Source organism: Patiria miniata, unplaced genomic scaffold (genome assembly GCF_015706575.1).
Source record: "Patiria miniata isolate m_02_andy unplaced genomic scaffold, ASM1570657v1 HiC_scaffold_1, whole genome shotgun sequence".
Classification (NCBI taxonomy): Eukaryota; Metazoa; Echinodermata; class Asteroidea; order Valvatida; family Asterinidae; genus Patiria; species Patiria miniata.
Window position 1 is genome coordinate 29,986,358 of NW_024037047.1, and position 23,621 is coordinate 30,009,978.

At 42.6% G+C, this 23,621-nt stretch overlaps 1 protein-coding gene and 1 non-coding gene across 2 annotated transcripts; both read left to right on the forward strand.

Moving 5' to 3' along the window:
- Positions 1-11,199: 11,199 nt before the first annotated feature.
- Positions 11,200-22,191, forward strand: LOC119728326 (matrilysin-like). The gene is made up of 4 exons (XM_038200528.1): positions 11,200-11,803; positions 18,409-18,677; positions 19,235-19,521; positions 19,713-22,191. The coding sequence occupies exons 1-4, from the start codon at positions 11,687-11,689 to the stop codon at positions 19,913-19,915; spliced, it is 876 nt and encodes a 291-aa protein (XP_038056456.1). The 5' UTR covers positions 11,200-11,686; the 3' UTR covers positions 19,916-22,191.
- Trnae-uuc lies at positions 18,010-18,081 on the forward strand. Its single transcript has one exon. It is a non-coding gene; the product is annotated as a tRNA-Glu (tRNA).
- Positions 22,192-23,621: the final 1,430 nt, after the last annotated feature.

The window sequence follows — 23,621 nt, forward strand, 5'->3', positions numbered from 1 at the left end:
TCGCGCGGCACCCGCTAGATGGGTGGAGTTGACTGTTTCGTAATAATTACTGTATACAATGAAATCTCGATAATTTAAACTCCAATAACTCCAAACAACTGTTAAGTCAAATAAAGAATCAGACCATCTGCTGCACGCGAGCCTATTTGGACTCGCCATTAGTCTCGCCCAAGTTGTATTTGCGTTTAGCAACGTGCGCGCACATAACATTTCCTGCGGAGATTGTGCGAGGGTCCAGGACATATTGTCAATATAGGGGAAGGGGCTAGCTAGGGTGAAGGGTGCTAGTTGGAACGCCCAATTTCCGTAAAACCCGTCAACCGTGTCACCAATATTTCCGGGGATGGGGAGAAATATTTCCAGGGATGGGGAGAAATGGTTTTTGTTATAGAGGGGAGATGGTGACATTGAAATTGTTGATATTGTGGGGGTTTATGTTTGTGCTGGGATTCATACCGTTTAAATGTTGTTTTAAATTGCGCGCCAATTAGGAAGGTCTTGCTGTCAACAGTTGAATGAAATTAAGTATTTATTGCCGACCGATTGTCTCATGCGATGTCTCATTATATAAAGCTCATAAATAATGTTGTGCTAGAATATTGTCCAGTCAATTTGAATATTGAATTTTCAAGGTGCCAAACCATTAAGGACGTATACACCAACTGTACAAATAGGTAATTTAGATGAAACGCGGTTTGATCTTGGCCTATACAACGTCGTATCCATCGTTCTCACTACAGAGGAGAGAAGGGGGCAGCCAGTGGGGGTGGGGGTTGAATATTGTGTGGGCGTCGCCAGGATTTTTTCTAGAGGGGGCAAAACATATTTTTGCCCAAAAAATGCCTGTTTTTCTCAACACATTCTCGATTTATCAGTTTCAGAGGGGGGCAGGGACATTTTGCCCCCCCCCCAACCCATTAAATTCACACCACTATGACTTCACGCCCCCCCTTTTTTTTTTGCTTTTATGGAGGGCCCCCCCCCCCCCTTCGCGACGCCCATGCCTATTTATGTTACACCTGTGAATGGTCACTTAAATTTCCGGGGAAGTGGGCAACAATTTATATTTGTTATGGTGAAGGGGGTGTTTCTTATTAAAGTAGAAGTTAATGTCATTATAGCAGTTGGTGTTTTTATTATGGTGATGGGGTTGTACAGCAAAGTATTGTAACACGTTTATTTGCAGAAGAGAGTAAAACTAAAAGAAAGGACATATTGGAGCACTTCATAATTATGTCAAGCATCACATGTTAAATGTATTTATTATAAAACTGTGAAAATGAAATCAGGTATACACGAATTTTTTTTAGTAATAATGTATTTGCATTCATGACTGTACAGGGTAGTACTTCGACAAAACTCAGGGGATATAATTGTAGTCAGTTTTCGGAGCAATTTTCGCAAGGGACGTCGGTCCAGGCTTGTTAACCATAGGCACAAACATTCCATGAAAGACTTTCAAGCAAGACGGCCAAAGGTTATTATGCAAATGCAGTTTTTTGTGTTAAAAGCTGTAATCATAAATAATGACAGTGGCATTGTAAGTTACAGGACAACATTTTTTTAATGAGTGTTGGTGAAAACTCATGAGAAATGGAGGGGTATGCGAGTATGAATATTTTGTTGTGAAATTTAAAGAGTGATTATGTAATTTGGTAATCAAAGACATTGTTTTGTTATCAAATAAGTTTGCCAGGATCGACACAGTCTGCTTGGCCAGTAATTATCGGGTAATCATTCCATCATTATTCATGGGTACAACTAAGCCAAGGATATAATTTTAAAAAAAGGATGGACATAAAACAGCAGAAAAGAGTGATTTTTTTCATGACTTCTAAAAATAAAATTATGGCTAGAAGGAAAATGTGTTTTGAATGGGTAAAGAGAAAAAGCAGGAATCTTGCAGTTGAACTGGAAAGAATAGGTGTGTCACGTCTTCGTCTTGAGTTGAGATTCTTGCTTTGGGAACTGGTTGAAGCATGCACTGGAGCATGCTTGGAGCATGGTTGGAGCTGGTCATGTGATGTGGGTGTCATCGGGAGTCCTGTGTAAAGGAGTTAGAAAGAAAAGAATAACGACTAAGGTGAAGAAAACTTGTAAAACAAATACATCGGCTAACAATAGCTACAAATAAATTAGACAGGTGTTGCAATACCCCATTTATGCGGAATGCACTACTGAAGTACTAACCAAACATGCCAAACAACGAAACATGTCTTATATGTTGTATTTTAGTGACCCCCCCCCCCCCCCCCCCCCCCCCGCATATGATTTTATCTCAGCAGAACAGCAGAGACACTGAACAGTCATCAATGTATTAGTTTCCTCTTTATCCTGCTTGGGTTCATGTCTGTTGTCGAGTCATTTGATTTTCTGCCAGAGTGTATTCTCTAAGATCCACTATTCTAACTGTGTTGGTTTCAAGTTTTAGTCTTCGCCTGTATTTTTTGGTTTTTGGCCTGAGGTTTGAACTTGATCACGTCTTTAATTTTGATTTGAGGGTTTCTTTATTAACTTGGTTATTGGTCTTTGATTTGCAGTAAATTAATTTTGTTTTGCCTATGAGTATGAAAGTCATTTCTTTAAAGGAAGTTTTGAGTATGATTTGCCATGTTCTAAGATTACCACAAAGATTTAATTTGCATCATTTGTATGGAATGAATGTACATTTCATGGCCTATATACAAATGCAGCATTTTTTTCTAGCTAGTAGGCCTATAGGCCTAGGCCTAAAACAAACTAAAGCAAAATCCAAAAACAAACTACAAACAAAGCCCAATTGTGAAATCAAAAGTTGGCAAAGTTCTACAAACATGTTCGGGTACATGTTCCAAGTGAGGCCTGTATTTACGGAGGTCATGCAGTAAATTGGCCACATTAAGCCTAGCTAAGTAAACCCACGGCCAAACTCTCGATGTCCGAGGCCTCCCCCCGTACGTACATTCATACAACCCTCCCCGTACAACCCTCCCCGTTCTACCACCAGACTACGCCATCATTGGACACTCACAAACTCACACTTTTCACAAACAACAATGCTTCTCATTGCCAGTGGCGTTCGAAAGAATACTACTTTTCACAAACAACAATATATATCATAAATGAGACTTACCGTTCAATGAGAAAACTGGAGCAAGGAACAGATACATCAACCATGTCAACAACGCTGTGCTGAAGAAATGTGGGGCAAGTTGCATGCGCTGCATGCTCATAACGAACGTATACGTGGCACGTCAATTATCCGGCCCATACGCTGCATGCTCTCATAACGAACGTACGTGGCCATACGCAAGATGGCCGGCGCGGCCGGCTCAATGGGGAAGGGAATTATGGGAAAATAGGGTGGAAAAAGCCGGGCCCCGTTCCGCATCCCCCGCGGCCAACGGGCGCGATGGGGACGGGAGACCGGTCGGGAAAATGGCAGCGCCCCCGAATCATTTTCGCGATTGTAGTATAGACTAGCGGGATGCCGCGCTTCGCGCGGCACCCGCTAGATGGGTGGAGTTGACTGTTTCGTAATAATTACTGTATACAATGAAATCTTGATAATTTAAACTCTAATATAACTCCAAACAACTGTTAAGTCAAATAAAGAATCAGACCCTCTGCTGCACGCGAGCCTATTTGGACTCGCCATCAGTCTCCCCCAAGTTGTATTTGCGTTTAGCAACGTGCGCGCACATAACGTTTCCTGCGGAGATTGTGCGAGGGTCCAGGACATATTTTCAATATAGGGGAAGGGGCTAGCTAGGGTGAAGGGTGCTAGTTGGAACGCCCATCAAGTTGGAAAACCTGTCAACCATGTCACCAATATTTCCGGGGATGGGGAGAAATATTTCCAGGGATGGGGAGAAATGGTTTTTGTTATAGAGGGGAGATGGTGATATTGAAATCGCTGATATTGTGGAGGTTTATGTTTGTGCTGGGATTCATATCGTTTAAATGTTGTTTTAAATTGCGCGCCGATTAGGAAGGTCTTGCTGTCAACAGTTGAATGAAATTAAGTATTTATTGCCGACCGATTGTCTCATGCGATGTCTCATTATATAAAGCTCATAAAAAATGTTGTGCTAGAATATTGTCCAGTCAATTTGAACATTGATTTTTCAAGGTGCCAAACCATTAAGGACGTAAACACCAACTGTACAATTAGGTAATTTAGATGAAACGCGGTTTGATCTTAGCCTATACAACGTCGTATCCATCGTTCTCACTACAGAGGAGAGGAGGGGAAGGGGCAGCCAGTGGGGGTGGGGTTGGATATTGTGTGGGCGTCGCCAGGATTTTTTCTAGAGGGGGGAAAAACATATTTTTGCCCCCAAAATGCCCGTTTTTCTGAACACATTCTCGATTTATCAGTTTTAGATTTATCAGGTTTTTTTTTTTGCTTTTCGGGGGGGGGGGGAGTGCCCCCCCCCCCCCTCGCGACGCCCATGCCTATTTATGTTATACCTGTGAATGGTCACTTATATTTCCGGGGAAGTGGGCAACAATTTATATTTGTTATGGTGAAGGGGGTGTTTCTTATGTATTAAGTAGAAGTTAATGTCATTATAGCAGTTGGTGTTTTTATTATGGGTTGTACAGCAAAGTATTGTAACACGTTTATTTGCAGAAGAGAGTAAAACTAAAAGAAAGGACACATTGGAGCACTTCATAATTATGTCAATCACCACATGTTAAATGTATTTATTACAAAACTGTGAAAATGAAATCAGGTATACACGATTTTTTTTAGTAATAATGTATTTGCATTCATTACTGTACAGGGTAGTACTTCGACAAAACTCGGGGGATATAATTGTAGTCAGTTTTCGGAGCAATTTTCGCAAGGGACGTCGGTCCAGGCTTGTTTACCATAGGCACAAACATTCCATGAAAGACTTTCAAGCAAGACGACCAAAGGTTATTGTGCAATTGCAGTTTTTTGTTTTAAAAGCTGTAATCATAAATAATGACAGTGGCATTGTAAGTTATAGGACAACATTTTTTTAATGAGTGTTGGTGAAAACTCATGAGAAATGGAGGGGTATGCGAGTATGAATATTTTGTTGTGAAATTTAAAGAGTGATTATGTAATTTGGTAATCAAAGACATTGTTTTGTTATCAAATAAGTTTGCCAGGATCGACACAGTCTGCTTGGCCAGTAATTATCGGGTAATCATTCCATCATTATTCTTGGGTACAACTAAGCCAAGGATATAATTTTTAAAAAGGATGGACATAAAACAGCAGAAAAGAGTGAATTTTTTTTGCACTATTTCATGACTTCTAAAAATAAAATTATGGCTAGAAGGAAAATGTGTTTTGAATGGGTAAAGAGAAAAAGCAGGAATCTTGCAGTTGAACTGGAAAGAATAGGTGTGTCACGTCTTCGTCTTGAGACTGGGTTGAGATTCTTGCTTTGGGAACTGGTTGAAGCATGCACTGGAGCATGCTTGGAGCATGGTTGGAGCTGGTCATGTGATGTGGGTGTCATCGGGAGTCCTTTGTAAAGGAGTTAGAAAGAAAAGAATAACGACTAAGGTGAAGAAAACTTGAAAAAAATACATCGGCTAACAATAGCTACAAATAAATTAGAGAGGTGTTGCAATACCCCTTTATGCAGAATGCACTACTGAAGTACTAACCAAACATGCCAAACAACGAAACATGTCTTATATGTTGTATTTTTGTGACCCCCCCCCCCCCCCGCATATGATTTTATCTCAGCAGAACAGCAGAGACACTGAACAGTCATCAATGTATTAGTTTCCTCTTTATCCTGCTTGGGTTCATGTCTGTTGTCGAGTCATTTGATTTTCTGCCAGAGTGTATTCTCTAAGATCCACTATTCTAACTGTGTTGGTTTCAGGTTTTAGTCTTTGCCTGTATTTTTTGGTTTTTGGCCTGAGGTTTGAACTTGATCACGTCTTTAATTTTGATTTGAGGGTTTCTTTATTAAGTTGGTTATTGGTCTTTGATTTGCAGTAAATTTTGTTTTGCCTAAGAGTATGAAAGTCATTTCTTTAAAGGAAGTTTTTAGTATGATTTGCCGTGTTCTAAGATTACCACAAAGATTTAGTTTGCATCATTTGTATGGAATGAATGTACATTTCATGGCCTATATACAAATGCAGCAGTTTTTTTCTATAGTATAGGCCTAGGCCTAGGCCTAAAACAAACTAAAGGAAAATCCAAAAATAAACTACAAACCAAGCCCAATTGTGAAATCAAAAGTTGACAAAGTTCTACAAACATGTTCGGGTACATGTTCCAAGTGAGGCCTGTATTTACGGAGGTCATGCAGTAAATTGGCCACATTAAGCCTAGCTAAGTAAACCCACGGCCAAACTCTCGATGTCCGAGGCCTCCCCCCGTACAACCCTCCCCGTACAACCCTCCCCGTACATGTATACGTGGCACGTCAATTATCCGGCCCGTACGCAAGATGGCCGGCACGGCCGGCTCAATGGGGAAGGGAATTATGGGAAAATAGGGTGGAAATAGCCGGGCCCCGTTCCGCATCCCCCGCAGCCAACAGGCGCGATGGGGACGGGAGACCGGTCGGAAAAATGGCAGCGCCCCCGAATCATTTTCGTGATTGTAGTATAAGATGTGGCATGTAATCAATGGTCCTTGGAAATTAAATGGTTTATGTTTACGTATGATGTATGTTATGTTTGTGTACACGATAACCCACCGCCGCGAGAGGGCGCTACCATGACCAACCAATAATTTCGGCACCCACACGAACTGCACGAAGCGGAAGCCGCGTATGGATCAGCACCTCCTCCACTGACTTCTGCTTAGTAGCCCCATCTCCTATATCAAATGAAGAAGGTACTACCTGCAAGAGGCGGCCGCTGTCCTGGGCATCCTGAAGACTGTCTGTAAAAACCATGAACTAGAGTACTAGACCTAGGCGATATATGCCAAACCCATCACTTCAGATATAATGACGAACTTCATCCGTCCTCCAATACTACTGCAACCCTTCTTATCCCAAGGAATACTCCTCTAGCCACTGGACAAGATAAGTGACTCTCTGCATGAACTACATGTACCAAAATATCCCCAACCCACACCCAAGCACAGGAACTCAAGGTTTCTCTACATTTTAAATTCAGCGTTTGTTTGACCCCCCCCCCCCCCCCCCCCCCCCACCCTCCGAGCTCCCGCGATTGCGCTCAGTAGGACTAACCACCAAGAGGGCAGCATACTGCAGGCGACCAAACTTTGAAATTGAACGGTAAAATGAGTAAATTGGTTTTGGTAAAAGCGTGTGAAATTGTTCTCGGACGAAATTGAATGTTTTAAGCCTAGCAGTGAAAACCAATATTTAGTGGCCCCATTTAGTACTAGTCAGCGGCTGAACGGGGTACCGGTACCACGGGTCACGGGGGTGGGGTGGGAGCGAGTTGCAACCCACTCCCCCTTTAGATCCGCCAGTGAGGTAAGCCTTCTTCTTATTACAATTCTTTATATCATGTCAGATCAACAGGCAGGAAAAGCTAGTGATGCCCGATATGGAATGAATATCATTCTTGTTTTTTAGGAGTCAGGCGCGGCACCCGATATTGATCAGTAAACACTTATGCGCCTATCAATAATGTTTATTGAGACGTGGGGATTGTCACCCAAGACCCAAGACGTGGGGATTGTCACTTTTGAAGTGACAAAATCCCCACCATGCCCCAACATACATACGTGGGGTGCACTAGTGATTGCCTTTCCATGTAGCCTTTCGCCAAGGCAATCGTGGCTTAGAGCGGCGGAGCTGCGAAAAGCACGAAGCGACTGGAGCAAAGATTAAGTCAGCACGCACGAGTGGCGAAGCCACGAGGCCTTTTCGAACTTGATTTTGGGGTTTTGCGGGGTTTTTGTTGTTGAATGCTGACTCCGTTGTTTCCGATTGAGATTATGAGGAAAAACATAAGAAATTCTTGACAAGTTGGAAAAGGCCTCGTGGCTTCGCCACTCGCGTTTGTGGTCTCCTCCCGCTCCAGTCCCTTCATATTACGTTATACGATTTCCAACAAGGATTTGGAAGCTCAGAATTTGCCCCCTCCCCCTGGACCTGGTTGTGGGAACGCCCCTCATAGACCAGTCCAAAATAGCAACGGGTATTTCGTAGTCTCCACTGTCTAGTGTACAGCCTTTGAGCAGTGGCGGATTAGCAAATAGATCAGTAATGCGATGGTTTATTTCAAGGACAATAAACTGATCTTTCTTGTCGGATGTTATTATTTTTCTTAGGGAGAATTTAATGATATAAACGTCACCTTGCAGAGCAATTAGTTTTCATCTCACGGAGTGTAAATATTTTCCACAATCACGGGACCTTGTGGAAGCAGAATAGCAAGAAAACCTTATTCTACGGTAAGACCGAGCCTCGGCCAGAGAGCTGGAACAACACTGCGCAAATCAACATCCCAAAGCATCTCACCGTAAATCAAATCAACACGGTTCCTTTCATCGGCCTCCGTCCACTGTCTGATTCTTGTTTGGGCATGACCCTGACGTAATTGTTCAAAGCCTAGCATAGAGCCTCAATATTTATCTTATTTAGGCGGGGGTGTCTGTTGGATTATCTGAGCTCTCAAGGGTATGTAATCTTGCATGGTTTCAATCCAGCCGGCCTAATTAAACGATGCGCACATTTTAATGTGGGAACAGATGGGGTTTAATGTGTAGCTAAGGTCACAGGATGACCTTACTGAGTTTAATACTGTAGATCTAATTATAGGAATACTCCAGCGTCATCTGTCATGCGTTCTAATAAAGTTCTGTCAGTCAACCTTTCGATAATTTATTTCTTTTTCAGTACCGGAAAAATACTACTTATCTTTAAAAAACGGAGAATTATTTTTGGTCCGAGTTGCACGAGTTATGGATGCACCCCAGTAAAAAAAAATTCCATAGACACCAGTGTTTAATCCCCATACTTCAAAATTCTTTCTTACAATACTCAGAACTCTCACAGGTATTTAGGTTGTGCAGAAAAATGACGAACAACATGTCATCTGTCATTTACTTTTCGATTTTTGGTGGGTTGACCATTGACTTTTTGGAGGAATTCCCACCCTTTGCTTCCACGACCGGGGAAAGGTTGCCATTTTGAAAAAAAAGATCCCTCATAACATGGCTAAATAGCGCCACTTCTTCAGACCCAATTTCACCCAAAATTCTAAAGGAAGCCCAAAGTCTAAGCCAGATGTACTGTGCCATATGTCTTGAAATTCCCCAATTTGATTCATGGCTCTCAGAACTCTCTGATAAGTCTAATTCTACCTCCATGTTCATGTTTTTATTGAGCTCGGCGGACGGATTTTTGGCATGTTTACTTGGTTGGACCCGCTTTATTACGTCATTTTCTCATCATTATTTGTGCCTACTTAACACAACCCCCCCCCCCCCACAACCCCCACCCCACATGAGAGTATACGGTGACATAATACGATGAAGAGAGTGGACGACATTGTACGTATTGAGTATCCAAGATATCATGATTTTTATATTCATGATCCTCAGTCTAGGACCATAGATTCATCGAAGCATTTTCTGTCATTTCCAATCCGATCGTATCGGCTTGTTCTAACCGTAGAGCAAGGACCCTTGCTCTATGTTCAACTGACGGGACGTGTTCGGAAGAAGACCGCCAAGATCTCGATGCCTCATGCAAAAAAATGCATAACTTTGGTGTTGCTACAAAAACAATTTACAAACAAAACTGATCCTCTGGTGAAGCCCGAAAATAGCACCAGAGAGCTAAACGCACTCGCCCGTGCATGTATCGTAAACTAACAATGCTCCTGTCGATCATTGTTAGTCGAAATTTTAACAGAACTTGAACTTGAAGACTTCGTATTGTCGTATATACCATGTACAAGCCAAGGCCTACATTCAAACCTAGAATGTAGGCCTACATTATTTTTTAGAGGGAGGAATGCTAATTACCATAAACACTCACTCAAAACTCAATCAATTGTTCTTTCCAAATTGAATTTCCACGTTTCATTTGAACTTGCCTCCCCTCCGGATCCCCAGTGTTGTTGCTTAATTGGCATGGAATGCCATGGATGGGGGAATGTATGGTTCGGTTACGCATGACGTCACGTAACCGTCACACTGTCAGCCCTTATTTGACTCGGCACGGCCCTTCAAAGCTTGGCATTCTGCCGCCACTTATCGCATTACTTCGGCCCAATTAACTTGGCCTAAACTACGGCCTAACATATCGCCTAAAGTTACGGACTATACCCGGACGGACCCTTTTACTAGTAACAACTTTCTTTGAAATCCATGCCGTGTCATAACTCATTACTCGTCAGCATGGGGTATCATTTAATTGGGTCCACAAACAAGACAAAATCGATTTAGAAAAAACACCAAATGAAATGAGGACTCCGTCAAGAATCATGGATGGTCAGTTCTGGAGGTTGCACGAGATGAGCAAGGGCGTCAGGGGCCGGGGATAGGGGTGGCGCATGCCCCATCGGGCACAGTCGCACACTTATTTAACAACATGGGCGTCCACAGGGTTGTCAAAAGGGGTGAGGTGGGCCCTCGAAATTAATGATGAATTGAGGCTATAGAGAATGTGCGAAGATTTTGAGAGCTTTACCCCCTCGCCCATGGAGATGGGGCTTGGCTTTGGGACGAGTCGAATCATATCACGGATACGAGGTAAATCATTTACGAGTTGACTTGGGTACGAATTGACTCAAGTACGAGTTGAGTTGGGTTGAATGAATTACAAGTTGATTTGGACTTTCAAATTGACTCAGTTATTAGTTGATTCGGTAAAATTTCGGTTTTAAGTTGAACCGGGTTGGAACGGACTCTGGCACGATTGAGTTGAACCGATGTCAAGATCGGCACATCTTCGGTACCACTAGACCCGATGCATTAGACCTACCACCCATACCAGTCATCTTTCTTTCATATACTGTTTAATAATCTTTTCGCAAAAAAAAAAAAATAGGTTGTGCATCAATTTATTCGTCCTTGTCTTCTTTTGAGGAAAACATCATACTGGTAGATCTGGACTTGTGCCAAGTTTTTAACCCATGGGGGAAAACATTGGCCCAATAGTGACATTACGTAGGCCTGACGAGTGACAGGTTCCCCGCGCTTACCAACACTGCTAATCGAGAAAGTTGAAGACCAGCGAATCGCACTTACAACGCGGCGAGTTAGCTCCGCCCACTTTCATAAATTGTGACTTTCCTTTTTGTTTTTGCGGTTTCGTGGAAATGCAGCCCACCCAGAGATTGGACCCCTTTGGTGACGAGCAAGGACCCACGATTGCGCCACCGATTTCACGCTAAGTGGAACTTCTTGGCAGTTCTTACGCCAGTCGAAATCTCTTAATGAACTGTATGGGACTACATAGCCTTGGACGGTCTTGAAAGTTACGCGAGGACGAACTGAGCTGCATGCAGAAGACTCAAGACACGTTCAGCGTCAAGTCAGCAAACATATTTCTGCATTGGAAGCAAGCGCTGTACATGCATCATATTGGAAGAGAGAACGTGTGGCAAATATCACACATTGACAAGCGTATCCGGAACCTTTTCTAAACTATAGAATTTTGATCTTTGAGGGCCTGCAAGACTTTCACCAGATTTATTTTTTGACAGTTCGGCAGTCTATCTGCAACCTTTCTGTGTTTTTATTGCCGTGGGAAGTGGGACTTTGAAGATGTACGTTCTTATCTCGGCGTGCTTGTTGCTCGTGGCGGCGGGACGGACGCAGACGAACGGGATGAATGTGCCCCTGGCTCGGGGACTGGGGCTTGAGAAACTCATGGAAGGAATGGTGAGTCGTTATACAAATCATTACGAATCATTTAAGATCAATGAAGATTCAGTGATACTGATTGAGTAATTAATGAATCAGTAGTGGATCACGTAGAAAAAAACAACAACCGAAAGTGTATTGACAGTCACCTGTGTTTCGAGTTATTAAGAGCATGAAGAGAATTCAAGCTAAAGTTTTGGCATGTGTTGCTCATGTTGGTATTTAAGATAAGAAGAATTTTTCAGCAGTTGCTAGCATGCTAGTAAGTACACACTCAAACTCTTGTGACTCTTGTTCTTTTAGTTCTGTTTTGAACGAACCAATTCAATTCTGACCCGTTAAGTTCTACTTCTATAATACTGATTCTAAAATCTTCTATGGTCTCTCATGTCTCTATATAGTTCTAGTTCTACCATAATCACTGATACCAAATATATACCTACTGTTTTGACATGCTTTAGCGACTCCTCCAAAGCATTCAGTTCTAAAAGTAAAAGTGCTCATAAAATGCAACTACTCATTCATTCGCAAACATGACATTCCTGGCTGCAATCTCAGTTCGTGCCTTGCTGGTGAGCTTTGATAGCGAGCGAACACGGGGCACTTTGGGGGCACTTGCCGTGTCAAGGTGAGAAATCTGTGGGGCGCGGCGCGGCACGTTGCGGGCTCGCATTGTGCGTGCCCGGAGGTTTCATCAGGGAGTCGATAGTCAACATCACGTTGATGAGAGGATATTTTGGTGTTCCTTGTTTTGCGGTTGAAAGAGCTATAGCAGAATATTGCAGCAGCCTAACGTTGGCTGAACACTCACTTTGCAGTTTGCGACTTTCAAAATCTACTGTTAGACTTGGGAAATTAACTTATGGTTTCTTCGAAGATTTTGAGAATGTCTTTTAAGTTTTCTTTAAAAAGTGTTGGTGAAGTTGAATTTATTAATGGTTGATGGAGATCATTCCACATCAGTTTAAGGAGAAATGGATGTTCATATCTATGACGAGAAAAATTATTATTAGGGTGGTATTGCATTTTTTTTGGGGGGGAGGGGGTTCAGAAAACCAACTGAGTATCAGGTCATGTGTACTCTTTGTTTTAAGGATAATAATTTTTATAAATGTGCTTTTTCTCTATCATTACAAATGTGCCTTTTCTCTATACACTAGGCATGACAGGTTTGGATTGAAGACGCTATTGATTGCACATTTGGTGAAGTGAATATTATGATTCGGATTTTTTTTTCGAATTCAGGATCACACGTATTTTAAAAACAATTCTATTTCTGAGTTTTGCTGAAATTGAGAGTTAAAATTTGGCCGTTTCAGTGGCGTGTGAACCCAGCGACTGAAATCGCTCTCAAGCAAATTGCAAAACTTTACCTGGTTGTCCACTTTTTCTTTACTTCTGTGGAATTCCTGTTTACCTGTTCCGATGTCACTTGTTTTGTTGCTTTTATTTTCTCTTCTTTATTCTTTTTTTTTTTGAAATTGAGACGCATGTTTTTTCACTGTGACATCCTACAACTTCACACCTCCAATTGGAACTAATCCAAAACTTCCTTCCGGCATTTCCTTAAAAAAAAGAAGGGAAAACAGAAAGTCGAAAGAGACGGGTAAGATTCCGGATGGCACCTCTCAAGCTTTTCAAGCATGCGTCATTAATCGGGGCCTACCTCCCCAAAGACTTGACCTCGCGGTGACCCCGGCAGGAAAAACATTCCATGGGGGAGGGTAGGGTGAGGCACACGCGCACGGAGCACACCGAGCTACAGTGGCCGCTAAAACACGCATTATAAACTACTTCCGTCTCGGTCGCCTCGGCCAATTATGGAGCGGATCCATGCGTAATGAATCCTTGCAGTTATTTCAAAATCGTGTGGAAATATGATTCATTGTCAGGCTTTTCATGCATTGTGCCGATTCCGGACTCTCAATTTACGATTCTCTATGGATAATTATGATTTACCACCAATATGAAGTCACACCCGGATATAGATTTTCACTTTGTCAGAATGATTTTCGGCCCTAAGTCAATACAGTGCATTATTTTAAAGGGAGTTTCACAATTTTGGAAAGGCAATCATTAGAACAAGATATTGTGGCAGTCACAATGTGACTCTTTATTCTATTCACAGAAAGCCTATTTTTTGACGTTTTGACAGAAACTGCATGACGTAAACGGCCTACTAATACTAGGCGCCTATAGGGTACGGATAACACCGTTCTTGACTCCTATCAAGGCATGGGCGAATGCCTTTCTTGTTGACATTCTTGTGTAGGGCAGTTTAGACCTGGTCCTAGCTCTATGGTTAAAGCATGGAGGTAGAATTACCCCCACTTCTTAAATCTCTTGAAAATGTAACTGTTTCCTTTTTCAGGCTTGGTAATTTTCTTCTCCGAAGTATCTCATCAGCACGACACAACGGATCTAATGATCCCCCATCCCAGCGGCACTTTGGTGATAATTGGCCCAGAATTGAAACACTGTGGGAGGTCGGACTGCAATTACCGACTGCCCCCATTTAGCTTTAAATTGGGGGCAACTTGGGGTGCATAAAGGTTGAATAGGGGTACACTTTTAGGGGACAAAAGTCACCGATTATAGAAATCGGAGTTAAAAAGGGGCACACTGTCGTATAAACATGAATAAGATCCCTTCCAATAATAACAGCCAAACAAGTGTAATTTACTGCAAGAACTGTTGACAGGGCCGGGTACACAATTTTGGGGACAAAAGTCACCGATTCTGGTATAGAATTGGAAGTTAAAACGAGGCATATTGTCGTATGTACGCGATCCCTTTCATTATAATAACAACAGCCAAACGAGCCTAATTTACTGCAAGAATTGTTCACAGTTGACACTGCTTAAATGTGTTTTCCCCGGTTATTTAGATTATGGAGTTACAGCTCCATGTTTGGATGAGTAAAACGAGTTGGATTTGCCACAGCTTCTTATGATTGCTTTCTTGAGAGTTTTATTGAAGTTAAACAAGTTTAGATGGATATCTCTTGAAAAGGAACCTCGCCATTGATGATGGTTAAAACAACGTCCTCCTTCTCTCTAAATTCCAAAGAGTGAAAATTCACTCCATTCGAGTGAAGATTCACTCCCACAGTCGGAAACTATGGGGACTAGACGTTTAAGAGTGAAAGTTCTTCAATCGTAAAGATCGAGGTTTCACTCGAACCTCGACTGAAGTGGTTCATTTTCAGACCGTGTCAATCGAAAATGAGAGCGATTTTCACCCTAAATTCACTCTAAAGTCCCTAATTTAATTCTTTGGAATTTAGAGAGTCATCCAAGGAGCTGGAGGGAAAGTCGGCATATACTACGAAATTACAGTAGGCCTACATTGTATTATGATTTACCTAAAGGTCACAATATCAAGTGGAATTCTACGATGATTTTTCTATGACAACAGAGAAAATGAATCCACAAAAACGAGATCGTAAATATTCACTCCCCTTGGACCGTACCAGCTAATCAACACTTCAAAGAAATATTTATAGATTTAACCTTGATATCACGATCCGATTCAATTCTGGAGACAAATACATAAAGAGATGAGAGCCCGCGTATCCATCCCAACAAAAATGTGATCCCTTGTCCCTAACAATCGGGCCTTGCATTCCAATTAGCGCCTCGTGAAAATCACAGGTTGTGAGTAGGCTTGATCCTTGACCTTTGGTTTGACCTTATAGGCAAGCACATGCTCTATGCGGGTTCATAACGCGACCTTCGTACTTTCTCGGTGAGCCCTATAAATAATTATAGTTCACAACTCAAGTGCGCCTATAATTATTTCTCCGTGGCAACTGTAGGCCTGCTGCAGAGAACACTGTCTTGAAGCATGCTTGATGCTCGATCGGAACATCGGAAATATATCATGAGCTGCGGGCCAACAAATTCGTGTTCATGCATGCCACGTGATTGTGCCATTGTATTTCTGGAAGGAGTAGTGTTTTGAGTTTTAAAAAAACTCCAGGTTTTTGACCCAAGGGACCCCATGATGACCTTTGACCCCAGTTTGGTCATGTGACATGTTGGGGCTGGGCTACTGGAGTACTGATACTTTTGACAAAGTTTGGTTGAAATCGGCAATATCAACGCACGTTTGTTCCTAACTAACTAACTAATTAACGGAGCTAAAAAATGCTCAATCGGTACGTATATCAAACTGTATAGTTCTATTATGCAGGATTATGAAGGGAAGGTGTTTTCTTTCCCGAAAGATTGGATCCGTCCCGCCAAACTTGAAAACGGCACGAGTAATGCAAGTTCATATTGAATGAAAAGATGGTAAGACAGATGCCGGTAGAGATTGGCGGTGCCGTTAAGCGGCTTGTAGGAAGACTAGAACTCGCCTCAAATTTAAAGTTGCACATGCTCATTCAATGCTGAATTTTTCGTTGTTATGCAAAACATCTTGATTAAAACGGAAATATTTGGGGATGACGAGGTTAATGAAATTAATGACACAAACCAAATTTACTCACGCGAGGTAATGACGTCACACCCAGCCATGCGCACAAGGACGCCTCAGACAGCGGGCCCGTACGGTCTGTGATTTTGGCTAATAAAGCGGCGAATTCGGTCGTTGTGTTGTTTTGTTAGCATCCACCTTGTCGTGCCGTAAATATTTACAGACGAGCGGAGGTGGAATTGTTTACAAACATTCGTGTTTCTTTGAACAGGTATGAGTCCTTGGCACATTTCTCAAATAGTTTCCCTTCCTAAAGTTATAGCGTAAAAAGATAATGTAAGATTTCAAACGAATTTCGCGAAAAACTGCTGAGCACATCTCGCTCAAATAACGTACAGAAATTCCTTAGCAATCCAGCCGTACTCTTTATTTTGCCCAAAACAGTGATAATGCGTACGAATTTATGCAATTTATGACAAACGATACCGAAAACAGTTGCACTTTCGTATACGTGCAAGTTGTGGTTCACGCTCACTTCGCACGTATACAAAAGGGCAACTTTTTTTCTCGGTACCATTTGTCATAAATTGCATAATTTGATACACATTATCACCGTTTTCGGCCAAACAAAGAGTATGGCTGGATTGCTAAAGAATTTATGTACTGCTCAGTCGTAATTTGAGCAAGATGTGCCCAGTAGTTTTTGAGTTAGACAAAAAAGGATTGGGGGACTTTCTTTTTTGGTTGAGTGTGGTTACTCAGTGGGCAGATTAAATTAAGGCACTTGTCTCCAAAGGTCAACACCGTAGATGATCATGTATACATCTTAAGAAAGCTGGTGATTTTTGATATTTTGACCAAAAACTGAAGCTGTTTTGTGCTTCAGTCATCCCATGTGCTGCATGATTAAGCCTCGGGTAAATGCAAAGGAAAGCCAACTTAACTATGCATGCAAAAAATGGGAGAAAATTGATCTTTTCGTGATGTAGTAGGGATGCCCGACTCGCTCTTACGTCTTAGTTCATTTCATGTTAATATCTCATGTTATCCCAAGTTATTATTATCTGACGTTATTATTGTCATTTGTAATGATTATCAATTTACCGTTCTCCTGGTTATTTTTACTGTCTCAGCGTTACCTCTAACATGACCAGTCACAAATACTTACCAGAGTTCACACTCCGAGACAAATGGAACTTGAGCTGGTTGTAATATAACCGTGCAATGACTCAGGATGTTGTAACTTCATGCATGTAGTTGCACGTGTGACATCCAATTTGAAGTAGAGTATTAAGAGTACTTCGTATAAGGTTTAAATGAGTAGAAACACGTATTATTTTTTGGTCTGTGCTGTGTTAAATTCAATTTGTCGTAAACCCAGATTGTACGTTCTATTTTATGCGTCTCATATCACGCGGGCCGCACGGCAGTGCCTGCCCAATTATGGCCTCTGGGCACTGCGGCCCGCGCATTGTGACCAGAATAAACCCCTGAGAACGGAAAGATGCTGAAGTCTATACTTCACTTGAGCCTGAGTGCCTTCCACCCCAGTTCGCCGGGTCGATCATCGCCTGCCCGCCAACCCTACTTCCACCAACCGAAGCCCCCCCCCCAAACGCACACAAGCGCCATAGCCCCCAACTCGCCCCGCCCCCCTCCACAGTGAAATGCTTGGTTTCTGTGATATAATGACCGCCCTTATGCGATCAGGGAAGAGATTGCAAAGCCTCAGACTACTAGTCGATATTTGAACTCTTTGGATTAAGTCATACATGTATCCACTGCGTTGCACCCGTGATCAGAGATCCCATGTGGTCTAGTGGTTAGGATTCGTGGTTTTCACCCACGCGGCCCGGGTTCGATTCCCGGCATGGGAATTGACGTCATCATTTTTTACACCAATGGCGGTGTTAAATCAACACCGTATAATATATACATCGATTACTTTCATCATCAGACATTTTGGAGGTGTGTTTTTGCTTATGCTTATCAAAGTTGAACCATAGAGCTAGGGTTGAACGAAAGCACGCACCTCCCAGATGGCTGCAGTGCATATGGTCTATTGGACGAGTTGTCATTACACTAGATGCCACATGGTGTTAATCTTTACACAGGTGTTCATCTTTACACAGGTGTGTAGTGTGAATTTAACACAACACCACTGTCTGTGAAGTTAAAGCGTTTGTCCATTTCTCACACTACAGGAGTACCTGAAAAAATACAGCTACATTCACCTGGACGCCGGCAAAGACGGCAACGGATTAGACATGGCGATGATCAAGTCTGGTATCGGCAAATACCAGGTCTTCCACGGACTTCCCAAGACCGAGATGATCGACGAGGAGACCCTTGACAAGATGGACCTGCCCCGCTGCGGCTGCCGGGACCCGGAGTTCACGGGGGAGGCGGAACGGGACGAGTTCCGGTACTGGCTGGAAGGGGGCATGTGGAACAAGACGGAACTGACGGTTAGGTAAGAATCGTTGCTTGGAAACCCTTTGCTTTACCGCCAAGAGAACCCTCTAAATATCTTATACAATCAATCATGGAGGAATTCCTTCCTCCATTAATCAACCGACAAATTGCTCAAGAGTCACGTTGGCGCAATGGTGTTGACATAATGGTACATCCTTCGCCTTGTGCGACCGAGGTTCGAATCCACCATGAGCCCCCCTCCCTCTTTCCAACTTGTGGATTTCTTCACCATAGGTTTCTTTAGACTGCCAAACTTCAATGACCTGTGCACTTTTGAGGAATAACCAGAAAGACTTTTATGAAAATATGGGAAGCAATGTGCTTGTTTCAAGCAGCAGTTTGAATTTGTTGAAATCAACAAGATTCAATTTGAATGTTTATTCAGAAGGGGACATTTCCCCTTTTGGTGAAATGTGTCTCCAAAGAGGTATTCCATTGCTTCCTCTGCTACTGGAACTCAATTACTTGTTTCCTGTACATTTCTTGGAAGTTGAAAACGCACCGAGGACATTGAGGGGAAATATCTGCCAACTTCTTTTTCTGTAATCCTTTCAGAATATCCCGGATCCCGAACTTAATGTCCAAGAAATCCGTGCGGCGCGTCCTAAAGCAAGCCTGCCGTGTTTGGAGCAGCAGGTCCCCGCTGACATTCACCGAGGTCCGGTCGGGCGGAGCGGACATCAACGTCAAGTTCATGGGCACCATGGACCACGGGGACCGACGGGCGTTCTGGCGGCCCCTGGGGGAGGTGGGTCACGCGTTCTCACCAAGCGATCCTGCCCTTCCTGGTGACATCCACTTGGACGCCTCGGAGAGCTACTCCTTTGAAGAGGAGACCGATGGTAGGCAATATATTCCTTGCATTTGTCTTCACTAAGATTGGGGTTTTAAGAATCTTGGCTATCTCCTAAACCGCGGCATCATCTCCATCTTAAAGCTCAAACCGACGGATTTGTTTGTCCTGGGTATATAGCAATGTTTATCGGACTTCTATTTTAATAAATCGTCTCACCAATTTCCATTTTGTCTACAGGAATCAACCTCTTCCAGCTCCTGGTCCATGAGCTTGGCCACACCCTTGGCCTTGGCCACTCCCCCCATCCACAGTCCGTCATGTACCCGATCGCGCGAGCTTACGACCCCGCCTTCGAGCTGTCCAGGAACGACATGGCGGGTCTGCACGCCCTCTACGGCAGGAAAAGTAGAGCCAGATTACGCAACAGACAACGCCATTGAACTGTGATAACCTGTTGTACTTGCATAAATGTAAATTTAATACTAGTTTAATTTGCTTGCTAATTGCTTCTCCTGTCGCAAACGTAGCGAGCTTACATTGTCCAGACTGGCAACTGTTCTTGTACCAAGCCTTTTCTCTGTATATTATTTTGATCTGGTACACGTACCCTCTGGGGACATGTACACAATAGGGAACACAAAGATTGTATACGTCTCCACAGAGAATTATCTATAGGTGAATACGTCGCCACAAGGTTATCATGAAAAAGATATATGGATTTTACTCAAAAACTAGGAATATCCAATGTGTGTTGATTTTGTCGCAAACTGAAGTATTTTATGTAACGGATATTAAGTCCGAATTTCAGCCCAGGAAATTAATTCTAGTTATGGGAGCATTTTGAAAGTACACTTTCAAACTCGAAAACTTTATTACACGAGAACAAAGAAATGACTCCTCAAGGATACAAATTTCAGTATGTGTGTGCATGGATGTTTATATTGTTGAGGACACCATTGATTGCATTACAATGTATTAAAACGACTGTATTAAAGCATATGAAAGCTCTAGAGCCAAGCGCGGTATACCATAAAAATGCCATTCGATGTACATATATATTTCTATTGCTCAATTTGCTTAGCAGCGTTTCGTACCCAGCAGCTTTGTACATTTTGGCCCCTCTATAAAGTATTCCCTCCCCTATACCAAACGAGTTGAGCTTATCCACCAGGGACAATGGTCCCTGGGTTATCTGAGTTTCTTTCTGCATTCAATAGGGTACGTTGACCAATAAAAGACAATAGCGTCCCCAATTCCCTAAGGTCCCCAATTTGGCGATCGTGTACAAAACATATGGGAGGTACAAACAAAACAGGGACAATAGGGAGTCCCCGATTGCAGGCAAATACACACTTGTGTGAGTGTGCTTGGATGGGTACTTGGGTACCAAACTGAACTTGACTCGACCCAGGTTGCTTTAGTTTCGGCCGAGGATTTATGGGAGTACAGACATTTCAAATTGTGATTATGCATATCATGGCCATCTTTGTGGGCCAGAGTCTACTATACACTCTGGCCATTTCCTTTTTGTCCACGAGCAAGTATTAAAAAGGGAACATTGAAAATTCCACTGTTTATCATGACGTTATGTATGTATATCGTTTTTATCCATATAAATATTAACCTGTATGTTGTAAACAAATTGTTTTGAGTGAATTGGAGGTATTACGTGTTTGTGCGTAAGCTGTCAATACCAAGACCGTTGGTTCAGGCTGCACTAATCCACTTTGGGTTCAGAGTCGTGCTCGGAAACGCACAGGATTGTGGGTAAGCCGAACTAAGTGGCCAATGCAAGAATGAACTACAAGTGTTGATGACTCGTGTATATATGACGTCACGTGTCAACATCCAATTTCGGCGTACATTGTACTTCTCTAACCTCATAATTCATTGCCTCGTGATGAGAACAGCCTGTACCAACGCCATCAGGGTGCAGACCAGTAAATAGGTCCGAAATTGTCTACGCCGACCATATCACGATTTGCATGCCCTCAAATTCTCCAAATTCTCCGGTATTTGAGCATTTTTAGGGCCGTGAATTTGAGGATTTGTAAAACGGAAGGGTGGAAGCCATGCAGAGGACTGCGAACTCCGCGTATAAATTAGTGTGAAATTTGGATGAAAGTGGGCCAATGGAGCGTAGGCGCTCGTTTTCAAAATGGCGATGGGCTTCAGTACTGCTTTAGGGGTGATCATCTTTGGATGGAAATTCTCCCAAAGTTCATTGGTAACCCCCAGAAAATTGAACGGAAAATGAAAGATGATGAAATTGTCTTTAATTTGATGTTTGTCTCAAACACCATTGAGAATTGTGAGTATTTTAAATAAGTTTTGGAAGTGCGCGCAAGTCTATTTACTGGTCTGCAACCATCAATTGTTTGGCGCGGATGCTTGGGTCAAAGGTCAACTTGAAGCCAGTCTAAGCATGGAGGAAGAACCCCTCGATGGTCTAAGGTCGTGTCCGAAGTAACGGCTTGTACTTCTTGTGCCTACGGTAGCGTCTGAAGCTACATATTACTGCCGGTCTTTTAGCCGATCAATTCAGACGGGGCCTTGTTTATTGTACTGTAAATAGTTGGACATCTGTAAATAAACTTTTTTTTACCGTTGGCAGCATTCTCAATGACAAGCCAAAGATGTTTATCAATGTAGCTTTTCAACTGTGTATTACAATGGTATAGTCTAATAATAATTCACAATAAAGTGAATTGAAAACGTTTTTAAGAAAACGGAACTTCATTTGATGTGAGCATTTGTTTCGACAACGTCACCAAATTGACGCAAGTAATTGTCCCCATGATGATATAGGGCTATCCAACAGTCATATTGCCAATATTTTTATTCACAGTAAATTCTACCAAAAATCCAGACACCCAACTGTTTCTCATTTCCATACGTGTACCCTAACCCTGCTAAAATGCCACAGAATGCACCAGTATCAAAAGTTGTTGCAAGTTGTTGCATTTAGCAGTGTCCGGATCTGCATGCATTCCACCCCTGCATTCCGTTGCATTTGGCAGGGTAGGTACTTGGTACTAAGGCTGGCACTGCATTCTGTTGCATTTGGCAGGGTGCTCAGAGAATACCACGAGGGGGTTAGGGTTTTTCCATACCATTTTACACATGACTATTTATAGGCGACAGCAGGTCTACAGTTGGGCCGCAGTTTCGAGATCATTTCGAGCTTGTTCTGGGAATGGTTCACAAGTCAAGGTAAATCAATCTCTATATTTATTTTGTTGGCCCATATCGTATAGTTCTGTGCCATGCCAGGTGTTTCGTTCAGTAGTCATGTAAGAGTACACACGGGGACTTTCTGTCATCGGCAATGAAATATCACATCGGTCCTTTGGCGGCTTTCTAATCAGTCTCGTTCCTTGACCTGACGGAGCCCCTAATGTGGCTTAAATGATTATATACATCAGATGAGTCACAATCGCACTCATTGGGTCTGGAAACCAGACTACTTTGATCACAGTAAATGGTCCGTGCTTTCCTCGCTGGCTTCTTGTCCTTGGCGGGCTCATAATGGGGTCAAGAATTCAGGGAAATAGTTGAGGTTTTGTACTTTTGGGAGCGTGCATGCACGTCGGCCCTATACGGTGAGTGGTTATGGCGCATCATGACAGATGGATTATTTCAACTAGGCCAATCAAGCGTCTTTCGTTTTGACATTCTTTGGATATGTGTTCAGCGGTACAGATGTTTATTTCAATTTCTGAGACAGAATGTGTGTCATCTCATAATAGGGTTGAAAACCTCATAAAAAAAATCAAAAGAAGTTAGTGACCTATATTTCTCTGAGCTCTTTCGGGATGAATTTGTTGACCTGATGACCAGGGGCATGCGCATGCGCACGGAATGTTGATAACCTACCTACAGTGCACACCTGTAAATTGACTCCCATAGACCTCAGTGATAAGTACGCGTACTTCCAAAAATTGTCAAAAATACTCACAACTCTCCAAGGTGTTTGAGACACCCATCAAATTAAAGCTAATTTCATCATCTTTTACTTTCTGTTCAATGTTCGGGTGGTACGGTAATCCGATGACTAAGCTTTGGGAGAAAATTCCATCCAAAGATGATTACCCCTAAAAGTATAGTCCTGTGGCCTATCGCAATTTTGAAAAAAAAATTATTCCT

What these genes read in the sequence shown, in the direction of transcription:
- LOC119728326 (XM_038200528.1), top strand. Translation starts at nt 11,687, where the DNA reads ATGTACGTTCTTATCTCGGCGTGCTTGTTGCTCGTGGCGGCGGGACGG. An exon ending in AAGACGGAACTGACGGTTAG is followed by an intron (nt 18,678 to 19,234) that starts GTAAGAATCGTT and finishes TAATCCTTTCAG; the next exon opens with AATATCCCGGATCCCGAACT. An exon ending in CTTTGAAGAGGAGACCGATG is followed by an intron (nt 19,522 to 19,712) that starts GTAGGCAATATA and finishes TTTTGTCTACAG; the next exon opens with GAATCAACCTCTTCCAGCTC.